Source organism: Betta splendens, chromosome 14 (genome assembly GCF_900634795.4).
Source record: "Betta splendens chromosome 14, fBetSpl5.4, whole genome shotgun sequence".
NCBI classification, from domain to species: domain Eukaryota; kingdom Metazoa; phylum Chordata; class Actinopteri; order Anabantiformes; family Osphronemidae; genus Betta; species Betta splendens.
Genome location: NC_040894.2, coordinates 2,983,345 through 3,006,115, shown reverse-complemented (window position 1 = coordinate 3,006,115; position 22,771 = coordinate 2,983,345). Strand labels below are relative to the sequence as shown.

At 46.3% G+C, this 22,771-nt stretch overlaps 3 protein-coding genes across 5 annotated transcripts; 2 read left to right on the top strand and 1 right to left on the bottom strand.

The window, feature by feature from the left end:
* The first annotated feature begins 1,358 nt into the window (after nt 1–1,358).
* On the top strand, nt 1,359–5,938 carry LOC114870021 (tripartite motif-containing protein 16-like). Of its 3 annotated transcripts, none has more exons than XM_029174618.3 (2): nt 1,359–2,856; nt 5,511–5,938. In XM_029174618.3, the coding sequence occupies exons 1-2, from the start codon at nt 1,467–1,469 to the stop codon at nt 5,801–5,803; spliced, it is 1,683 nt and encodes a 560-aa protein (XP_029030451.1). In that variant the 5' UTR covers nt 1,359–1,466; the 3' UTR covers nt 5,804–5,938. The 3 variants fall into 3 exon arrangements, with proteins under 3 accessions (XP_029030451.1, XP_029030453.1, XP_055370586.1); XM_029174620.3 differs by lacking the exon at nt 5,511–5,938 and adding an exon at nt 3,056–3,158 and having other exon boundaries at nt 1,361–2,984; XM_055514611.1 differs by lacking the exon at nt 5,511–5,938 and having other exon boundaries at nt 1,373–3,158.
* On the top strand, nt 4,415–5,322 carry LOC129605124 (uncharacterized). The gene has a single exon (XM_055514612.1). It carries the CDS (start codon nt 4,452–4,454, stop codon nt 5,268–5,270), a length of 819 nt encoding a protein of 272 aa, XP_055370587.1. The 5' UTR covers nt 4,415–4,451; the 3' UTR covers nt 5,271–5,322.
* Nucleotides 5,939–18,583: 12,645 nt separating the features above from the next.
* LOC114870018 (tripartite motif-containing protein 16-like) lies at nt 18,584–20,482 on the bottom strand. Its single transcript, XM_029174613.3, has one exon. It carries the CDS (start codon nt 20,430–20,432, stop codon nt 18,744–18,746), a length of 1,689 nt encoding a protein of 562 aa, XP_029030446.1. The 5' UTR covers nt 20,433–20,482; the 3' UTR covers nt 18,584–18,743.
* Nucleotides 20,483–22,771: the final 2,289 nt, after the last annotated feature.

Sequence of the window (22,771 nt, the reverse complement as noted above, 5' to 3'; positions counted from 1 at the left end):
CTCCAACCTAGGAACAGAAATCCATTGAATTGATAATCTCCGGTGCAGAGTTCACTATTTAATGAGTCTTTATGCTTGTCTGACACCCGGCTGTTGTTTTCTGACCACGGGGTTGTGTGGCAAATGTCAACCAAATCTATGACTGAATTTCAGCTGCTACAAATATTGTTTTTTTGTGAATGCGGGTCAGGAATCTGTGCGAAGGCAAAACTTTGGGAGACGGAAAATTGAAGCATTTGGAGCATTTCTTCAAGAAAAAACACATTTTCTTGGTCTTTGTGCCGTTTCTCTGCAGGTATTTCTGACGTGAGACAGCGAAGCTCGGCTTAAAGGAGCAAAAACATAGACTAGAATAAGAAATGTAGAAAGAGGTCAGTCTTAAATGTCGACTGTTTCTGAGGGCTGGAGAGAAGCAGTAGAAGTGGAAGGAAAGCGAATGCGCCTTTGATCAAAGAGCAGAAAAGGTTCTGGACAGAACATTTGTGCTGGTGATTTTTTTCATTGTGTTTCACTCTTAAGCTGGACATTCTTCCAGTCTCCATTTTCATCTCATTCCTTTTCCTTCAACCCTTCTTCACATTCGTCACTCCTTCATTCCACTCTTTGGGCCCTCGCTGTGTTTCGCCGTCCTTCTCCATCGCATCGTTTCATTTCTAATCACGCCGGTCTCGCTGCTTTGTTCTTGTTCCTCCGGTCATTTGCAAACTCACATCTTTACTCTTTCATGCTTTCCCTTCACCAGCGATTCGCCCTCTCCGCCTGTCAAGGCTGATTTCTGCCAGTGAAAGTCATCCTCTGGGTGGTTGCCGCTGTTGTCATGCATGAAAATCTCCTGAAATATCTGGCTCAAGTTTTGCTCCAGACATTTATATTTACAGTATAGAAACTCTGGTTTGAAGACATGTGTAACCACCCTGTGCTGACGTGGAACGGTTGCCAGCCTCCGCCCACTGCACAAACAGGTTTTTCTAGTAAGTCAGCTGCTTTTAGCTGTAGAGAAGCAAACGAGAGAGTAAAATGGCTCTAAAACTAGTTGACTAAAATATTTTTCCCCAAATAAATACTATAAGATAAGCTGCACATACATGTAATACACTGTTAACGACATTGTTTGGTTGCGTTAGTAAATACAGTACGTGTGAACCGTTGTCTGGACAGTGTTAGTCACTGTTTTACTGTAGTCATACAGTAGCTTATTGTCACCTGTCACTCAGAGTTTCATTGCAAAATGGAACAAAATAAACTGTGTTTATGTTATTCACATTTCAGCTTGGATTTTATTGTATGCGCTGCAGAGATTCACTGTGCGTGGACAAAAGAGAAGGAATGTACGACTGCGCAAGCGTTTAGACTAGAATGAACACTGGCCTCCACCCACTGCACAAACAGGTTTTATAGCAGCTCAAAAATTTTTAGCTAAAAGAAAGTGATACTGAACTAAAACTCATTCGCTGCGAGAGAATAAAATGGCTCAGACAGGAGTTCAGTTAAATCAGAAAACCTTCTCTTGTTCCATCTGTCTGGATCTACTGAAAGATCCGGTGACTATTCCCTGTGGACACAGCTACTGCCTGAACTGTATTAGAAGATTCTGGGATAGAGAAGACGGTAAGAGACTCTACAGCTGCCCTCAGTGCAGACAGACCTTCACACCGAGGCCTGTCCTGGTGAAAAACACCATGTTAGCAGAGTTAGTGGAGCAGCTGAAGAAGACTGGACTCCAAGCTGCTGCTGCTGATCACTGCTATGCTGGACCTGAAGATGTGGCCTGTGATGTCTGCACTGGGAGGAAACTGAAAGCTGCCAAGTCCTGTCTGATGTGTCTGGTCTCTTACTGTGAGACTCACGTCCAGCCTCATTATAATTCCCCTGCCTTTGAGCAACACAAGCTGGTGGAGCCCTCCCAGAAGCTGCAGGAGAACATCTGCTCTCATCACCACAGAGTGAAGGAGCTTTTCTGTCGTACTGATCAACAGTGTATCTGTTATCTCTGCTCTGTGGATGAACATAGAGGCCACGACACAGTCTCAGCTGTAGCAGAGAGGACTGAGAGGCAGAGAGAGCTCGAAGGGAGTCGACAGGAAATCCAGCAGAGAATCCAGGACAGGGACAAAGAGGTGAAGGTGCTTCAACAGGAGGTGGAAGCCATCAGTCGCTCTGCTGATCAATCAGTGGAGAACAGTGAGAAGATCTTCACTGAGCTCATCCGTCTGATGGAGGAAAGGAGGTCTGAGGTGAAGCAGCAGATCAGATCCCAGCAGGAAACTGAAGTGGGTCGAGTCAAAGAGGTTCAGGAGAAGCTGAAGCAGGAGATCACTGAGCTGAAGAGGAGAGACGCTGAGCTGGAGCAGCTCTCACACACAGAGGATCACATCCAGTTTCTACACATCTACCCGTCACTGCCAGCACTGAGTGGATCCACACACTCATCCAGAACCAACACCCGTCCTCTGAGATACTTTGAGGACGTGACAGCAGCTGTGTCAGAGCTCAGAGACCAAATACAGGAGGTTCTGAGGATGACGTGGACAAACATCTCACAGACAGTGACTGAGGTGGACGTTTTACTGTCAGGACCAGAACCCAAGAGCAGAGCTGGGTTCTTAAAGTATTCATCTGAAATCACATTGGATCCAAACACAGCAAACGAGTGGTTGCTATTATCTGAGGGGAACAGAAAAGTAACATTATTGAGTAAATCACAGTATTATTCTGATCATCCAGATAGATTCACTGAGTGGCCTCAGGTTCTGAGCAAAGAAAGTTTGCCTGAAAGTTGTTACATTGAGGTGGAGTGGAGAGGGACAGGAAGAGTTAATATAGCAGTCACATACAAGAACATCAGCAGAGCAGGATGTGGGGCTGAATGTGGATTTGGATGTAATGATAAATCCTGGACATTAAGGTGTAAGAAAACCAGTTATGGATATCGGTACAACAACATCTTAACTCCAGTCTCAGGTCCTCCATCCTCCAGAATAGGAGTGTACCTGGATCACAGAGCAGGTCTTCTGTCCTTCTACAGTGTCTCTGAAACCATGACTCTCCTCCACAGAGTCCAGACCACATTCACTCAGCCTCTCTATGCTGGACTGTTTGTTTATGGTGATGTTGGCACAGCTGAGATCTGTAAACTCAAATAAATCCATGTAATTTCAGGTGCAGTAGGTTAATCCTGACCTCATCTTCATGTTGTAATTCTTCACATTTGTTGCTGAGTTCTTATTACTTTTATGTCTCTGCTTTAAAATTCCACCACTCTTCTTCATGTGTTTTTCTTTAGGAGGCAGATTGTTGATCAGTTGAACTTTGGCCAGTCTAAAAATGGCAACGTGTGATAATGGCTGATAGCATCCATTCTGAGCTGTTCCACCTGCGTATGTGGAATATATAAATCAGTCTTTAATGTGGACTGTTTCTAAGGTCTGGAGAGAAACAGTAGAAGTGGAATGTTATGAACTCCCCCCGAGCGGTTCAGAACCATCGGGGCTTGACTGAGGACTGGGGACAGGAGATGCTGTGAAGGCGGAGCAGTGGACAAACGCCCGCTCTGATGGAGAAGCTACAGCTCTCACTGAGCCGGGAGGAAACACTGCACTACGACCACCTTGCACACAGCTGCGAACCCGTGACGCTAATAAAACCCTGGTTCTCTAACAGACCGGTACACGCACCTGCCCGCATCTGGAGACAACAGGAGAGACCTCAAATGCACGACCCAAACACAGAATTAACAGTTAACATAAAACGGTTTATTCAACACAAACGTTGTCACGGAACGGCAGAGAGAGGACCCAAATGCAAAGTACGAGGACACGATGGTAGGTAGTAAAGAAATAAGATTTAATCCAAAAACTTTTGGTACAGGTCGGTCCAGGTCATACACAGAAGGTCTCAGGATTTCGGTAAATGGGAGCAGGCTGGATCAGGTTCCAAAAACAGGCAATGGTTCGGTAACAGAAAACAATCAGGCTACAGTTTCGTCGGGGAGAAGGCAGGAGTTCAGCGATACGAAGCAGGATCAACACCAGGTAAGCAAAACAGGGAAATAGCTGGAACAACGGATGACATACATGCATTTGGGTCCTCTCTCTGCCGTTCCGTGACAGAACGATCTGGCCAGAGTAGGACCCAGCCAGCTTCAAGTTAGTTTCCCAGTTCGTTTTTTTTCCCCCTCTCTTTTGCTTTTCGCGTTTTGGAGGAGGGTTTCTGCCGTAAGCCATGGATTTTTCATGCGCCGAGTTACCCAGCGACCTCCGCAATTATTTTAAGATTCTTGCGGAGGATTATCGAAGGGCGCCCAACCCGGAACCCCAGCGAAGCGCCGTGGAGGTGGCGGTGTGCACCTTGGAGGACGAGGACAGCGTGCGTGAGAGTTAGACAGCACACTCCGCACCACACCTGCCCTCACGCCGTTCCCTCGGATTACGCCAGCCTCGGTCGCACCACCGATGGTCCCGGTTTCAGTTTCCTTTTCCCAGCCCGGTCTGACCGTCGCTGCTGCACCAGCCTGCCCAGCTCCACGTTTACTCCGCTGGGAGGACTTCCTGCACTCGTGCGGTCCCCCGTCCCCTGCCCCCGCTCCGGTTCCAGCTCAGCTGTGTCCCACTCCGGTTCCAGTCCAGTCGTGTTCCGCTCAGCTTTCAGTTCAGTCGTGTCCCGTTCAGGTTCCAGTCCAGTCGTGGTCCGGGGCCTGCCACACCTGTATCGGTTCCTCGTGGCCCGGCCCTGGCCACGTCTCCACGTCTGTTTCCACGTCTCCCTGTCTGGCTCCGGCCACGTTCGTTTCTGCTCCGGGTGGTCCGGCGTCAGCCGCGTCCACCCTGGTTCCCCGTCTGGTACCGTCTCCAGCGTCATGTCCATCCCGGACTCGTCGTCTGGTCTGGTGGCCTTCTGCCGCAGGGGTGGCGCTGCCTCCTGCGGCGTCGTCCGCCTCGACTCCTCAGGTTCAGGAGAAGCTGGAGCAGGAGATCACTGAGCTGAAGAGGAGAGACGCTGAGCTGGAGCAGCTCTCACACACAGAGGATCACATCCAGTTTCTACACATCTACCCGTCACTGCCAGCACTGAGTGGATCCACACACTCATCCAGAACCAACACCCGTCCTCTGAGATACTTTGAGGACGTGACAGCAGCTGTGTCAGAGCTCAGAGACCAAATACAGGAGGTTCTGAAGAAGACGTGGACAAACATCTCACTGACAGTGACTGAGGTGGACGTTTTACTGTCAGGACCAGAACCAGGACCCAAGAGCGAGCAGGGTTCTTAAAATATTCATCTGAAATCACACTGGATCCAAACACAGCCTTTACACAGCTGTTATTATCTGAGGGGAACAGAAAAGTAACACGACTGACACAACCACAGTATTATTCTGATCATCCACACAGATTCACTGGTTGCTTTCAGGTTCTAAGCAAGGAGAGTTTTACTGAACGTTGTTACTTCGAGTTGGAGTGGAGAGGGACAGAGGTTTATATAGCAGCTTCATACAAAAACATCAGCAGAGCAAGCTATCAGTCTAAATGTGTATTTGGACGTAATGATAAATCCTGGGCATTATTGTGTAACAACACCTTTTATGAATATTGGTACAACAACATCTTCACTCCAGTCTCAGGTCCTCCATCCTCCAGAATAGGAGTGTACCTGGATCACAGAGCAGGTCTTCTGTCCTTCTACAGTGTCTCTGAAACCATGACTCTCCTCCACAGAGTCCGGACCACATTCACTCAGCCTCTCTATGCTGGACTGTATGTTGTTGGTGATAAATCCACAGCTGAGATCTGTAAACTCAAATAAATCCATGTAATTTCAGATGCAGTAGGTTAATCCTGACCTCATCTTCATGTTGTAATTCTTCACATTTGTTGCTGAGTTCTCATTACTTTTATGTCTCTGCTTTAAAATCCCACCACTCTTCTTGTGTTTTTACTTTAGGAGGCAGATTGTTGATCAGTTGAACTTTGGCCAGTCTAAAGATGGTACTGTGTGATAATGGCTGATAGCATCGATTCTGAGCTGTTCCACCTGCGTATGTGGAATATATAAATCAGTCTTAGAGATCAATCTTGAATGTTGACTGTTTCTGAGGTCTGGAGAGAAACAGTAGAAGTGGAAGGAGAGCAAATGCGCCTTTGATCAAAGAGCAGGAAAAGTTCTGGACAGAACATTTGTGCCTCTGGTGATTTTTTCATTGTGTTTCACTCTTAAGCTGGACACTCTTCCAGTCTCCATTTTCATCTCATTCCTTTTCCTTCAACCCTTCTTCACATTCGTCTTTCCTTCATTCCACTCTTTGGGCCCTCGCTGTGTTTCGCCGTCCTTCTCCATCGCACCGTTTCATTTCTAATCACGCCGGTCTCGCTGCTTTGTTCTTGTTCCTCCGGTCATTTGCAAACTCACATCTTTCCTCTTTCATGCTTTTCCTTCACCAGCGATTCGCCCTCTCCGCCTGTCAAGGCTGTTTTCTGCCAGTGAAAGTCATCCTCTGGGTGGTTGTCGCTGTTCTCATGGATGAAAATCTCCTGAAATATCTGGCTCAAGTTTTGCTCCAGACATTTTCAGCTCTGCTCAGAGTCAACTTCTTAAATGTGCGTAACATGTGTACTGCAATGAAACGGTGGTGATACACGAGTGCAGAGCGGAGCACGATGGGGATGTGTGTACAGTACGGCAGGAGTCGCATAATCGATGTCCTCAAGGCCCCTGTAGTTGTCTTCTATCGAGTGCTGGCTGAGCGTGCTCGCCCTTGGATGTAAGACAATGACCTGATTGAGATGCAGCGACAGAAACCGCTGCCTTCACTGTGGAAATTTCAGAGCTAGAAGGAAAAGTAAGCGGATCTGGGGCGGATTATGTCAAGATAATGGAATGATCCAGACCCAGAATGAACGAGGACACGTCTCCTGTCTGGTTTCTCCTCCTTCGCTTTGTTCCCACTGATTGGTAGTGTGCACACAAACACACAGGCCCTTCCCCGTTTATTGTTTCATGCCGTCATTATTTCCTGTGAATTCCTGATGTGGAGCGGAACCTGCATAGAAAGCAGCCTCCAATTAGGACGTTTCCTTTCAGGTCGAGGCGCTGGGATGCATACGAAGAGGGGAGGAATGCATGAATAAGGGCGACGCGGGCTGATATCATGCACATTCTGGAATCTGCACCAACTTACGAACCATGAAGACTCGCTGTGCATTTGACCAATCTGTATTCAGCTCCAAGGCCGTTGAAATAGAAAACCTCTGTGTCACGTCTAATGGAGAAGTTCAATTAAAGGTATTTCTCTGGAAGCATCCTTAGTCCCTGTGTAAGAATGGGAATTAAAATTTATCTTTGAGATTACTTCTTGTAAAGCCGACGTTTGGAGCCTGAGGTGAGATGAAATAGTTTCCTGCTCGGTTAAAGTTGCTTCAATATATTTCTTTGTAAGTGTTGGGATTGTAGGAGCCACGACGCTTGAATGTCCTCAAGCAGAGAAATGATGGAAGCGGCTGTGAAGCTCTGCAGTGGTGCTAGAAACCAGCGGTCATGCTAATTGAAGGAAAACCGGCCTATCATCTCCACAGTGGTTTCACCATCAGGAACTAAGAATGATGTTTACCTGGTGGCGCCTCCACTTATTATTGTATCACACCTTATTATTGTATCACACATTTCTTGCCCTCGCGGTTCGGTTTTCTGACTCAGACGAAACCATCTGTTAAACCTCTGCGGGGCTTTTCTGCATGGACGGAATATAGCAGCCAGCCAGGCAGGGCGAAGGGGATTTGCTGAATCCGCATCCACGGAAGGAGGAGGGGGGGGGGGGGGCAGATGGACGCAGACAATATTTCAGAACCTCAGAGTCATTCTTAGAGGCCTCTTCCCTTAATTCCCCGGGTGAACGTGCACTCAGTCATTAGAGCCTCCAGGCTGTGTATCACGGAGGCTTTGGATGGTGGATTCAAACGCCGTCCCCTCTGTGTTTGTACGTCTGCATCTGCACAGGTGACGTCCTCCATCCTCCGCTCTGCTGCTCTTCTCATTTAAAGAGTCGACATCCATGCAAACCAATTCCTGCATTAGCAATGCATCCTATGTGTTTGTTGTTAATTTAGTTTTTTTTGTGTTGACTTTTATAGTTAAAGCAGTAAAACACCAAGTGCAACTGGAGGTGATTGAAGGCCTTAGTGAAGCGTGGAGATATTATGTTGAAGGTCATTTTTAGACAAGTCAGGAGATGACTTATTGATCTATTGAACCCACGTCATACACAGACAGTGGAGTGAAAATGTTTGCTTTATTCAATCAGTTATTGACAAAAATGAGCCTGTAATGAGTTATTGATGTTGAGTCGGATTGATACTAAATTATAACCATGCATAAAAACCATTCAGTGACAAAATGTGAATAGGCTCTGAAAACACGTCGATATGTCTGTATCACAGTGGAAGATAGAGCTGGAATGTGTGGTGACGCGCAGGCTTGATATGTGGGACGGGGAGAGGATCCTTCACCGAGATTACCTTTGCAACTGGGTCACAGCGAGGCAGAATGGGGAGAAAATACAGAAGAAAATAAAAGTGAGATAAATCTGGGTGGGGTGTAACGTTCTTGTGCATACGGGGATAAGAAGGGCTGCTGCGTCTCACCACATTTGACACGTCTCCCAGCCTCTGGCATCAGATAAGTCACTCCGCTCACAAGAAGTATTTTGAATTCTCTGGGCTTACGATAACTCCTGTTGGAGCCGCTTAGGTATCCTTGAAAGATTAATGTGAGCCATTAAAAAGTGATGATAGAAGTAGTAGAAGTTGACTCGGGCCGTTCCAGAACCACAGATCATTGGACGTCGTCCATCTCTCAAGCAGCTTTGTCATTTTGGTTTCGCCTGCTCTGTTTAATAGACACAGTAATCGTTTGTCATCTAATTGTCTAACAGACCCCCCCCCCCCCCCCCCCCCCCCCCTCGCGCTAACTGGACAACAAACAACAGAAAAGAACAAAGTAGCACACGCCGAGGATTTTCCAACCTTGCCTGTAGAAATATGCAAAGTGGAAGGGTTTTGTCCGAGTACAAAGAATTAGAGCGGTGAGAGGATGCAAATCGATGAACCGCGCCGACTGAATGTGATTCATCGAGCCTGGAATCGATCGTGATGGCTGTGAGTGTGTCTGTAGGTGTTGGAGTTGCTTTTGCACAAAAAATAAAAGTCAAGAATACTCAAAGGCAAACGTAAATAGTAATTGAATTCACATAATAGCTTTGATCATAAAATAGGTTAAATACAGGCATCGTGACGGATGTTCTGCAGGACAGAGGCTGCTTAATTCTGTGTATTTGCCAAGATAATGAGACGCTTCTTTGTTTATCTGTCTGATGTGAACTCTGCATAGAGCCTTAACAAACCCACCCAGCACTGTGTTGGTATCTGTGCGCTTGTCTCCCTGAAACCCTGTACAGCAAATCCCCAGTGGCGTCAGCGCTTCCTGCAGCGTTTCTGGCTCATGAAGTAACTGGAGGCTGCTTCCGAGCTGCTCGCAGAGAAAAGACCCCGCAGACCCCCCACCCCAAACCACACCCCCTCCCATCCCATCCTCCCCCGTCCGGTTCACCGTCAAAGCTCACTGACCTGAGCTGGACGTGTGTGTGTGTGTGTGTGTGTGTGTGTGTGTGCGTGCGTGTGTGTGTGTGTGTGCGTGCGTAAACAGACACGTGTCCCGTTTTAGCCTCCACTTCTTTCCTCTTCACTCAGTTTCATCCTACTGCGTTCAGGCTTTTTGCAAATTTCACGCTGGCTGTGAAATGATGCTGCCGCTCGTTTTAGTTGAGATACAAATTTAGCGCAGGGGAACAAAAGCAGGTGCAGCAGATCTATGGAGAAGAGATGAGATCACGTCCTCTTGTCCTGTCGGTTGCTTGTTCTGAGCTTCATCCTTCACATCAGCCGTGGCCACTGTAAATAATGCTACACAGACTCCATTGTACAGCTACTAGAACGTCCGTCCATCCCATCGGTGCTGGTCTGTTACCAGCACAGGTTTGCTCCTCCGCTGGTGGAAAACCTGTCAGCTCTGCTGTCAATCAAACCCCATCACAGAGTCACAAAGTCTCAGACAGTTTCCTGCAAAAAGGCTTCACCCGAGGACGTCACACAGCATCTACGGGTTGACGCCCGACGGGTCTACACACTCCTCCTTCCTATAATTTCCAGACAAACTGCTGTGAGCTATGTTTTGTCCACAGTCTGTTGAACTGACTGACACAGGCTGGATGCTGTCAACTTGAATAACTGCATACAACATATACACAAACTATAAAATGGGAAGAATGTGCTCAGGTTCACTGACGCCGGTGAAGAGGGTTTTGTGATGATCACAAATCAGTTCTTACTGAAAACTATAAATAAATAATTATTATAAATTATGAAGCTCAGGTAAGTTTTGTATGTGCAAAAATATCAAATGCTGAAAAGATTTTCAGTGTTTAGTGCATTACCTCAGCACAGAATATCCGAATGCGTCTAATACTTAATTTATGCTCTGGGAAAAGGAAAATCCGTGAATATTTCAGTGTTATGCTGCGAAACTGTGTTTGTCAGTTTGTCTGAGTCAGACGGGTTCAAACTTTGTGAGTCAGACAGTTTCACAATGCAATTTCCTGTTACTCTTCAATGTCCCTGGAGCTCTCAATACTCTGTTTTCCCCCTGATTCACACCACTTTATGTCTGGGCCTCGAAGGCAACAGGAACCCATGCCTGAAAAACCAGAAGTGACTGACAGTCAAGCCTTTCTCTCCTCAGTCTCGACTCAATCTCATATTTCTTCCATGTCTTTCTCATTCCCACTAATATTTCTGTCTTTCAGTGTCTCTGTCCTAACTCTCCTTGTAACTTCATCCTCTGTACTTTCACTCAGGCTGTTTCCCACTCACTCGCTCAAGTTCTCACTCTTCCTCTGTCCATCTATTGCTCTCGGACTGTCCTTCACGGACAATTTAGCGAGAGTGGCATCCGTTCACCTTTGAGCCCTGGAGCTTTTCACACGGTTTCAACACACACACACACACACACACACACACACACACACACACACACACACACACACACACACACACACAAAAAGAACGGAAACCCCAGCAGTGGAAAAGGAGCGAGGAGTAAAAATGAACAATGAAAGACTGGGCTGAGGAAAGAGCCTAATCTCTAATGCATTAGGCTTTTGCAGCATGTACTGAGGATGTGAAGCTGTGCAGTGTAGTGGTTAGAGTTGTAAAAATCACAGGCAGCGACATGAGCACAAATCCTCGGTCCTGACGGCCTTGTCATTCGACTGACTGAAAGCGCGATCCCTGGAAGTCATTCCGTTCACAGCCAAACGCGGAACAGGAAACCGTGTTCAAGGTCCGGGTTTGAAAAACCCTCAAGGATTTGTCAAGGATTGTTTGGAATCTTTTAAGCGGAGCCATGATTAACTCAGTGCTAATTAATATTTTCTAGCAGCATGTGAATGTAATAAAAAGGGGAAATTTAATTGTGGTCTGGTTAAAGTGGATTCACAGAGGAGCTGACATTGACGTGACAGCGGAGGTTTCTCTGCAGCTCAGGTTTGCGTGACTGCGCGTCAGCTTCAATTAAATGTAAACCAGTATGCAAATGTTTCCTGGTCTACTTAATGCATCAGCATGTTCAGGCTGACAACTGCCGGGCGGAACAACCAATCACAGCTCACGCCAACCTGAGGCTTCAGATAAATATTTATGGAAGCACCTGTAGCCCAAGGAGACCCGCATTATACAGCCCCATCAGGCTTCTGCTCAGGCCTTTGTTCCCTTTCTGTGTCCTTAAGCCAACAATCTTATCAGAACACTCCTTTGTCATATTTGGAGGCTGCTCCTTCCCCACGACACCCCGGCAGAATAAAAGGAGGTGTCATTTGTACCACGGCTCCAAGTGGAGGAAGTGGGTTATTAACATTCCCCTCAGATTATGTTAAGCGCTTGCTTTTAGTCGTGCCATTTTCCAGATGCATTTAAATTTAAACTGATGTGCGGAGGCTGCAGGGGCAGAGCTGTACAATCGAATGAACCCGCAGCAAAGACGCGATGTAACGAGGTGAGACAAGACGAGTCGAGACGCGACGCGGGGGGAGGACGTGAAAGGGCAGGAAGTGGGGGGGACGAAGGCCTCACGGAGGACGCGAGCTGCCGGGCGTCACCTGCAGACGCCGAGGACGCGGCCGGGGACGAAGCACGGCTCGTGGGAAAGTGGGTCGGAGGCTGCGTGGGCGCCGGGTCCCTGAGCAGCCGACGTAGCGGCGCCACAGCCCAGGCAGGAAGCCGGCGTGGCACCGGGACGAGACCCGGGGACGCACTCAGTCTGCGGTGCTGCCGCTTTAACCTGCGTCTGGTCCCTCGTTAGAGGTTCATTAAATCAGTGTGAGCGACGGCCAGGGAGCGTCCTTGAGTCTCAGTCATTTCCATCAAGTACGTCCGAAAAGTAGCCAGTACTTAAAACTGTAGTTGCTCCAAAGGGTTTTAATGCCTGTGAAGCTGCTGAAGCCTTTAGTTGGACACTGTCAGATTAGACTGTGTACTTGTACTGTTTCACAGTACTGTTTTATTGTCACCTTATGATGGAGCTGCTGTGGTGCCGATGAGCGTTGTGGATTCCACCTTCAGGAGCGGACTCGGTACCGGTGTCCTTCCGTGTCACGGGTTCCGCTCACGGCAGGTGGACGACTGAACGTGTCCATCTGAGCTGCTGTCATCTGTGCTTGGACGCCCTCTGAGACTCTCTCTTTCTTTTTTGTGATTTAATGAAGTGTCAACATTAATGTTTCCTCTGGCAGCGTTAATTCTCCTGACTTAACGCTGTCAGGTTCACTGTGTCTGAGGCTCCATCCGTCAGAGCTGTCCTGCTCGTGAAGTCCTCCCAGCGGAGACATGGTTTATTTTAGAAAATGGGCCAAACTGAATATTCACTCACTATTAATATTAAGAGAGACTTCCCCTTTTTTAAATCACAGTGTGATAATATTAGACAGGTACGAGCAAACAGCTCATGGCCCCTTGTTTCCTTCGTGCCTCGTGCTCCAGTCCTCTTCCAGTGAAGGCGCTAACAGCCTGAAATGCCACTCACACCTCTGCAGCCTGGGCCACGGATCCAGGCCGGTACTGACTGAGCAGACACGCTGCAGTCCCCGTGATGTAAGGGAAATATAATTGGATATGAAGTAGTGTGTGAGGAGATTTAGAGCACCTCAGTTCCCAACAGATGCTAACGCAGGTGAGGATGCGCACACACACACACACACACACACACACACACACACACACACACACACACACACACACACACACACACACACACACACACACACACACACACACACACACACACACACACACACACACACACACACGCTCTGGTAATGGAGACCATGTATTTCTAATGGCAGCGTCCACGGCGAGCAGGTAATTGTGATGTATTAACGTGCCGCGGTCGAGATCAGATTACGGTCGACGGGGGATTTGCAGCGTGAGTGTGTCACTTCGCCGCCTCCTGCATTTGTGATCGGGCCCCGACGGAGGAGGAGTCGCCTGCTGAGTCACTCCTCGTCTCGGGGCGTCTGAGTCTGTTTAGGATCTGTATCAGCAGCGTTTTCTGCCTGTAAGAGGCATTTTGTTTTTTATTGTAGTTCCTAACATAACAATCTTTCTATTAATTGAATGAAACATGATCAACCATGGGTTACAAACAACGTGCACTGCTGAACTGCTGATCGTTTCCACACTGTGATCTCCTTTTCCCACATTAAATTTTAACGTTGACGTTTAAGTGCTGGATCTCAGTGGAAGTAAAATACCAGCTCTATTCTTTTATTCAGTTTTTTGCCTTTTTGTTATTTTGAATCAGTCTAAAATGTTGAATATGCTGTTTGGTGTTTTATTTGCATTGTGATGGTAGATCCAAGGCGTCCGCACCACAACAAAGAATCAGCACATACTTTTGGAAATATTTCATGCACTGACGGATCCCAGACATTACTGATGATGCAGACGATGATGAATCCAGTTCTCTGCTTCTTTAAGACGAGTGCAGGTGACTTTATGGTCTTGATACTTCAGTCTTCAGATTCTCATATTCTGAGGCGACGCATCTCCTGCTCCTGTTTCTCACCCTTCCTTCCTGCGAGGGAGTTTCTCCTGTTGGAGCTGAGGGAAGCATGTTGTTAGTATTGAATAAATTAATTCCCGGTGACATGAACAGAAGGCAAACACATGCTCACCTGTTCTGTCTACAATTATCACTGAGCGTAATATACATTATTCACCATGTTTCATTTGACTATCTGGGCTCTGAGGTTTATTATACCAACGTCTGTGTACTCGTACTGTATGTGTGAGTAATGGATGGACATGGTCAGCTGTGGCTTCGTAACTATTTATAATCTGTGCACCGTGTTATCCGGCGCTAATTTATCCAACACTGTAGTGAAAATGCCAGAGCAGCATTTTCCCCTTGTTTATCCCTGGGGGTGTGGGCAGCCTTTACACTTTGAGCAGATAAGCCTCGTACTCGTGCTATTACTGCTCTGGCTCCTATTTATCATTTACCCATGCAGCCACTGACTGAATGGTCACAGCGTTCTGCTTAGGTTGCAGGCAGGCATCCGGTGCTGCTTCCTGGACTGGGGCGGGTGAAGGGACCTTTGTGGTGACTTTGTGGTTCAAGTAAAGGCCTTTTATTAATGTGTGGCCTCCATCGTGCTCCATGGAGCCAGCGTGCGAGACCCAGGTGGTGTTTAGTGATGTTTAAGTGCTTGTGCTTTTAATCCAAGGCCCTGTGACACTCAGCCTTTAAAACACCCGAGGACAGTTATAACCACACAGATCTAATGATGATTAGAAACAATTCCAAATTCAATCGAGCCAAACGTGCCCTGACACGACAGTAACAAACGTATGAGCAGGATTATGGGCCAACAATTACAGAGCGGCCGCCGCTGTGGAGCCGCTAGAAACAACAGCATTAAGACAACTTGCGTCATCAGTGGAATCGCGGCAGAGCACGGAGATCGTTAGCTGTCACTGCGTGCTGTATTACTGCTTAGCTTTATTAGCTTTAGCCCATTAACTTATTATGGATGCGCATCTGTAACAGCACAGAAACAACGGCTGTGCGCTGATTAGACTGCGCTTTTGTGGATTGTTGATGTTGTTGATGTCACCACATTAAGGGTGACAGTTCCATTTGCGCAGCTCATAGAGCGATGGAGTGATGTGTTTGTACGTCAAGCAGTAAATGACAATAACTGCAGCATGATTGTCCCACAGTTTCCCCAGTTTTATATATTTATCTGCAGACAGAGGTTTATGCTTTCTTCCTGCTCTTCTCCACCGTGTACCTCTGCTTTATGCCCTACTCTGCCTGTGCACTTACTGTACAGTTAATCCAGTGGAGTCAATGTAAAACTGATCAATCAGGGATAATGTGCTGCATTCTGACATTAAGCGCTGCCAGACGTCTGTAATTCATTCTGCCATAAAGAGACACCCAGCAGAGCCTTCTCAGCTTGATCGCTCCCTCCTTCTTTTCCTGCCCATCTGTTTTCAGGGATAATCCTTCCCTGCCAGGCTCCGCCGCCGCGAGGGATTCATAAAGAGCTGACCCACGCATATGGCCACTTCATTCAGCGGCCGTCATAACGGATAAGTTGTGGATCGTTCCTCGCTGCATCGTGCTGAGGTGATTAGGTCTGATGTGACGACTGCACTTGCTCTGGGTGTGGACACAAGCTATGTGCCTTTCACCTGCAGCTGTTTTAAATGTGCAGTAATTTTTGAATAGGGTCCACGGGGTCCCAAAGAACCAGTAACATTTATAATGTATTGGTATAATGCATAATTTTGACTGTTTTTAGTGAAACGTTGTCGGACAGAGGTATATGGGGTGCCGAATGTAAAAGGAGCACCTATAACTAGTTTTCTCACATTCAACTAAATGACACAACATGTTTTCTCACATTTAGTTAAATGTGCAAAAATGTAAATGTAAATGTAAATGTAAATGTAAGTGTAAAATGTTAAATGTTAAATGATTGAACTGAATATTTAATTAGACTCCACCCCCTATGATCCTAGATCAGTTACGCGGACTCAAATACGTCAAACGGTATGGTATATATATAAACAGTACGCATAGCTCCGCCCACATCTGACTCTGGATCGGTGGACGACAATATTGAAGAGAAACCTGAAGTCGAAGCCATCATGGCCGCCAGGTCCGACTCCCTCCCGTTGGGGCAGATTGAATGGGCTGTAACGGCAGGTGTGCGGGCTGAGGCTCCGCTTCAAACTGCTGTTCTGTCGTAAACACCATTAATGAGGAGTTAAGAAGGTTTAAAAGAATATTTCTGTGGCGCCGGTGGAGAATTAGTTGGCTAACTATACTAGCTAGCCGAAGTTACGTCCAGGCTAAAAACAAAAGGTTTTTGAGTTTGCCTCTCTGATCTGAGACCAGCACTGTTTGAGGGTAGGGGTGGAGGCTTGCACTACTTGCACATTCATGAATATTCAGTCTTGCACTAGGTGATCATGTAAAATTTACGTTTAACATTTAACATTAACATTAACACTTAACTTTTACATTTACATTTACATTTACATTTACATTTACATTTACATTTAACATTTACATTTACATTTACATTTAACATTTAACATTTAACATTTACATTTAACATTTACATTTAGACTTTGGCACATTTAACTAAATGTCAGAAAACATGTTTGTGTGATTTAGTTAAATGTGAGAAAACTAGTTATAGGGGCTCCTTTAAATTCGGCATCCTATAGAGGTAAACTACAGAAGTGAAACTTGTTCTTCATCTCTTTATTCAGCATTTACTTAGACATCAATTTAAAATTCCCTCACACTAAGAACGCTGCCACTGCAGGAAAAACCCAGAACTGACCTTGATGGTGTTGTAGCAGCTCGATCACACTGTCTGAGCTTCTTAGAATAAAAGTCCCCCTCCCCGTTTTTTCTGTCATCGCTCCTAGAAGTTCACATGTACAGCATCTGTTTTGTTGCAGGAAATTCTTAGTGATTATGAGGACAATTCTCATTTATTGCGTGTGACTGTGCCTGTGTGCATGTGAGTTTGTTGCTACTACAAAACACAAATGACACATTTCACAGGAGGACGCAGTTATTTTGGGTGTAGTTATATACAGATGGAGCAGCTCAGAATGGAATACGTGGTCTGGGAAACAGGAGTGAAGATTCCAGTGTAGCTGCCCCCAACATCAACACTGATGGACATTCAAATACAAATAATAATAATGGATAAAAATCCGAAACAGACCAATAGATCAATGGAAATGTTCAACAAACTTTTAGACGCACATTTCAATTTTAACCATAGACAAAGTTCAACTAAGTAATCAACAATCTGCATCTTTAAGAAAGTACAGCACAAGAAGACAATATAAAGAATATTATATATATATATATATATATATATATATATATATATATATATATATATATATATATATATATATATATATATATATATATATATATATATATATATATATATATATATATATATATACCCCAAATCCAGCACCCTGAGACTGTACGCTAGTCGCAAGGAAGGAGGCCGAGGACTAGTGAGCGTGAGAGCCACTATCCAGGATGAAACATCCAAGCTCCATAAGTACATCAAGGATAAGGCCCCGACAGACGACGTGCTGGGTGAATGTCTCAGGCAGTGGAGAACAGAGGATGAGGTGCTGGAAGAGGGACCATCATGGGAGGACAAGCCCTTACACGGGATGTACCACCGGAACATAACTGAAGTGGCTGATCTCAACAAATCCTACCAATGGCTTGAAAGGGCTGGGCTGAAGGACAGCACAGAGGCACTCATCCTGGCTGCACAGGAGCAGGCCCTGAGCACCAGAGCCATAGAGGCCCAGATCTACCACACCAGACAAGACCCAAGGTGTAGACTGTGCAAAGAGGCCCTAGAGACGGTCCAGCACATAACTGCAGGGTGTAAGATGCTGGCAGGCAAAGCATACATGGAACGCCATAACCAAGTGGCTGGCATAGTATACAGGAACATCTGCGCGGAGTATGGACTGGAAACCCCAAGGTCAAAGTGGGAAACACCTCCCAAGGTGGTAGAGAACGAGCGAGCCAAGATCCTGTGGGACTTCCAGATACAGACAGACAGAATGGTAATGGCGAACCAACCAGATATGTGGTGGTGGATAAAGAGCAGAGGAAAGCCGTAGTGGTGAATGTGGCAATACCAAGCGATGGCAACATCAGGAAAAAGGAACATGAGAAACTAGAGAAATACCAAGGGCTCAGAGAAGAACTGGAGAAGGCTTGGAAGGTGAAGGCCACAGTGGTGCTTGGTGATCGGAGCACTAGGGGCTGTGACCCCCAAACTGGAGGAGTGGCTACGACAGATCCCTGGAATAACATCCGACATCTCAGGCCAGAAAAGTGTAGTCCTAGGAACAGCAAGGATACTGCGCAGAACCCTCAAGCTTCCTGGCCTCTGGTAGAGGACCCGAGCTTGGAAAGTGGATGTGACCACCCGCGTGGGGTGAGAAGGGAGTTTTTATATATAATATATAATAACAGTGACGAGACCTCAGCAATGAATGTGAAAAGTCACAGAATGAAAATGCAGATGAACTCAAGATTAACTTGTTGCATCTTAAATGACTTTAGTCTATTTGAGTTTACAGATCTCAGCTGTGGCATCTTCACCCCAAACATACAGTCCAGCATAGAGAGGCTGAGTGAATGTGGTCTGGACTCTGTGGAGGAGAGTCATGGTTTCAGAGACACTGTAGAAGGACAGAAGACCTGCTCTGTGATCCAGGTACACTCCTATTCTGGAGGATGGAGGACCTGAGACAATAGTTAAGATGTTGTGGTGAAAATAGTCATAACCAGTATTGTTACATATCAATGCCCAGGATTTATCATTATATCCAAATCCACATTCATCCCCACCTCCTGCTCTGCTGATGTTCTTGTATGTGACTGCTATATAAACCGTTCCTGTCCCTCTCCACTCCACCTCAAAGTAACAAAATTCAGGCAAACTCTCTTTGCTTAGAACCTGAATCCAAACAGTGAATCTGTCTGGATGATTAGAATAAGACTGTAATTGACTCTTATATGTTACTTTTCTGTTCCCCTCAGATAATAACAACAATTTGTTTACTGTGTTTGGATCCAGTGTGATTTCAGAGGAATACTTTAAGAATCCACTTCTGCTCTTGGGTGCTGGTTCTGGTTCTGGTTCTGACAGTAAAACCTCCACTTCAATCACTGTCTGTGAGATGTTTGTCCACGTCTTCTTCAGAACCTCCTGTAGTCGGTCTCTGAGCTCTGACACAGCTGCTGTCACGTCCTCAAAGTATCTCAGAGCACGGGTGTTGGTTCTGGATGAGTGTGTGGATCCACTCAGTGCTGGCAGTGACGGGTAGATGTGTAGAAACTGGATGTGATCCTCTGTGTGTGAGAGCTGCTCCAGCTCAGCGTCTCTCCTCTTCAGCTCAGTGATCTCCTGCTTCAGCTTCTCCTGAACCTCTTTGACTCGACCCACTTCAGTTTCCTGCTGGGATCTGATCTGCTGCTTCACCTCAGACCTGCTTTTTAATATCAGACGGATGAGCTCATAGAAGATCTTCTCACTGTTCTCCACTGTTTGATCAGCAGAGCGACTGATGGCCTCCACCTCCTGTTGAAGCACCTTCACCTCTTTGTCTCTGTCCTGGATTCTCTGCTGGATTTCCTGTCGACTCCCTTCGAGCTCTCTCTGCCTCTCAGTCCTCTCTGCTACAGCTGAGACTGTGTCGTGGCCTCTATGTTCATCCACAGAGCAGAGATAACAGATACACTGTTGATCAGTACGACAGAAAAACTCCTTCACTCTGTGGTGACAAGAGCATATGTTCTCCTGCAGCTTCTGGGAGGGCTGCACCAGCTTGTGTTGCTCAAAGGCAGAGGAATTATAATGAGGCTGGACGTGAGTCTCACAGTAAGAGACCAGACACATCAGACAGGACTTGGCAGCTTTCAGTTTCCTCCCAGTGCAGACATCACAGGCCACATCTTCAGGTCCAGCATAGCAGTGATCAGCAGCAGCAGCTTGGAGTCCAGTCTTCTTCAGCTGCTCCACTAACTCTGCTAACATGGTGTTTTTCACCAGGACAGGCCTCGGTGTGAAGGTCTGTCTGCACTGAGGGCAGCTGTAGAGTCTCTTACCGTCTTCTCCATCCCAGAATCTTGTAATACAGTTCATGCAGTAGCTGTGTCCACAGGGAATAGTCACTGGATTCTTCAGTGGATCCAGACAAATGGAACAAGAGAAGGTTTCCTGGTTTAACTGAACTCCTGTCTGAGCCATTTTACTCTCTCGCAGCGACTCTTAGCTGAAAGCAGTTGAGCTGCTAAAAAACCTGTTTGTGCAGTGGGCGGAGGCCAATGTTCCCTCTATTCTAAATTCTTGCACAATCACAGCGCATATAATACAATCCAAGCTGAACTGTAAATAAAATAAAATAAATAAGTTTATTTTATATCATTTTGCAATGAAACTCAGTGAGCGACAGGTGACGTCAAGCGGTGACTAAAGTAAAACAGTGACTAACTGTCACGATTTATGTCAGTTCCTGTTTTAGGTTGAAAGGACTTCCTGTTCACATCTCACCTCAGCTGTTTCTGTCATCACCGGTTCCCATTATCCACACCTGTCCGTAATTAGTAAATCAACACCAGTATTTAGTCTCCACCTCTCACACACTCTAGCTGCCAGATTGTTGAGTCCTTGCACCACTATCCAGCGTTCTTGTATTGTTATCTCGTTTTGCTGATCTCGCCTGTTATTGACCGCCTATTCCTGCCTGACCCTCCTCTGTACCTTCGTCCTGGATTGTGGTATTTGTCTGACCGTCTGACCAGTGAGTTTTGCCTAGCCCTTGTCTGTACCTTTGCCGAGTCTATCCGTGTACCGAACCACTGCCTGTCTCTTGGACCTGATCTCGCCTGTTCCTCATTGTACCTCATGCTGAGACACCCTGTGTATGACCCAGACTGCTTGACGACGTTGATACAATAAACACTGTTTTACTCCTCAACCCTCAAGTGTACTGTGCATGTGGGTCCGACATCTGCCGAAGCCTGACACTAACATTGTCCAGACAACGGTGTCATGCACTTCACATGTATTTACTTACATAACCAATCAATTTTATTAACAGCGTTCTATGTGTATGTGCTACAATTTTTCTTAAAGCATTTATTGGGTTAAAAAGCACTTTAGTTAAAGTAGTTTTTTCATGATCCAACTAGAGTTAGACTGTAGAGAATCCCGGGCAGATGCCGGTCCTTAAACACAGCATGAGAACCATGGAGACTCAATCGACCTGGGCTCCATGGGTTATTTTATTTGTAAAACTGAGCATTAATGTGCTTTCCTCCCAATAAATACAATATAAGCAGACATATAGACAATATGTTTAATATTTAAATATGCATATACACTTTTTAATAGACATAATCTTAAAATTGTCTCACAGTCAAAGTCACATAAAAGCAGTAAATTTACAGTAGAACATTAGATATAAGTTATTAAACTATGCCTCTTATTTTCATTTTTCTGCCTGCATCTTCTTCCATGTCATAGAAAGCAGATATCTAAACCTCCAAATCTGTCTCTTTGCATATTTTATATGCAGAGAAGTTATCATTTATTCCTCCTCAAACACAGACTGGCGGATTACTTGCTATGGGCTCACAGACTACAACTAGTGCTTCCTGGTTTCCTCTGTACCTGCCTCCACTGGGAGGGGGCGAAGCCAGGCTGAGAGGGGGCGGACCCAGCTTTCTGGAACAAACCTGCTTTGTCTGCCATTGTTTTCCTCGCATATGCTTACAGCACTAATATTCAGTGGCCGGAGGTTCCGCTGTAAAATATTTAGAAGTACGAGTACTTCAGCACGCACAGTCTGATATTTATAGTTAGTTGTATGAGCCAGAGTTCAGCGCTGACAAGTTACAGTATGGAGGAGGACGAGGCTGCCCATGAATGAAGACATCGTTTCTAAGTTGTTAAGCAGCTTATTATTTTAGCCTTCTTTTCTTCGTCGGCTGTTAGTGGCTGGCAAAACAAGACGGTTGTCCCTTCCAAAAGTTTGTGTGACGATATGCGACCGGCCGATATTACCTACAAAAGGATGAAATTAATTATTTTATTAGTATTAGGGTTGCTGCTAACCCTGGCCCTGGGCGGAGGTTGGCCCTCAATGCACAACCGCAGAGTATGTGTGTAGGTTGTAGCACTACACGGGGCGAGGATTGGCATACTTGAGCAAGAGAATAGGTGTGACAGAAAGGTGAGGATGGTTCTGGCTGCACTGTGTGCGGTGCCTGGGCAGTAGTACTGCGGTCACCGGGTCTCGGCTATCTCTTCCTGGCTGGGGGTTGTGGGGGGCGGTGGAATGGGTAGCAGAACTAGTCGGGAACCTGGCTCTGCGGACCCTGGTGCCTTACTTCCAAACGGCATTTCTCCACATTCATCCACTTAGCTCTGCGAGGGGCGTCCTGCTGATGGAGGGACCGGGGCTACCGGGAAGTGGTTCCGTTCCTCTTAAGTGGGATGCTCTGGAGTTTAATTGCATTAGTCATACACACTCATCCAGGAATTTGGGGGCTCCCTCCGGGGGGGCTGGCAGTGAAAGGAGCCTT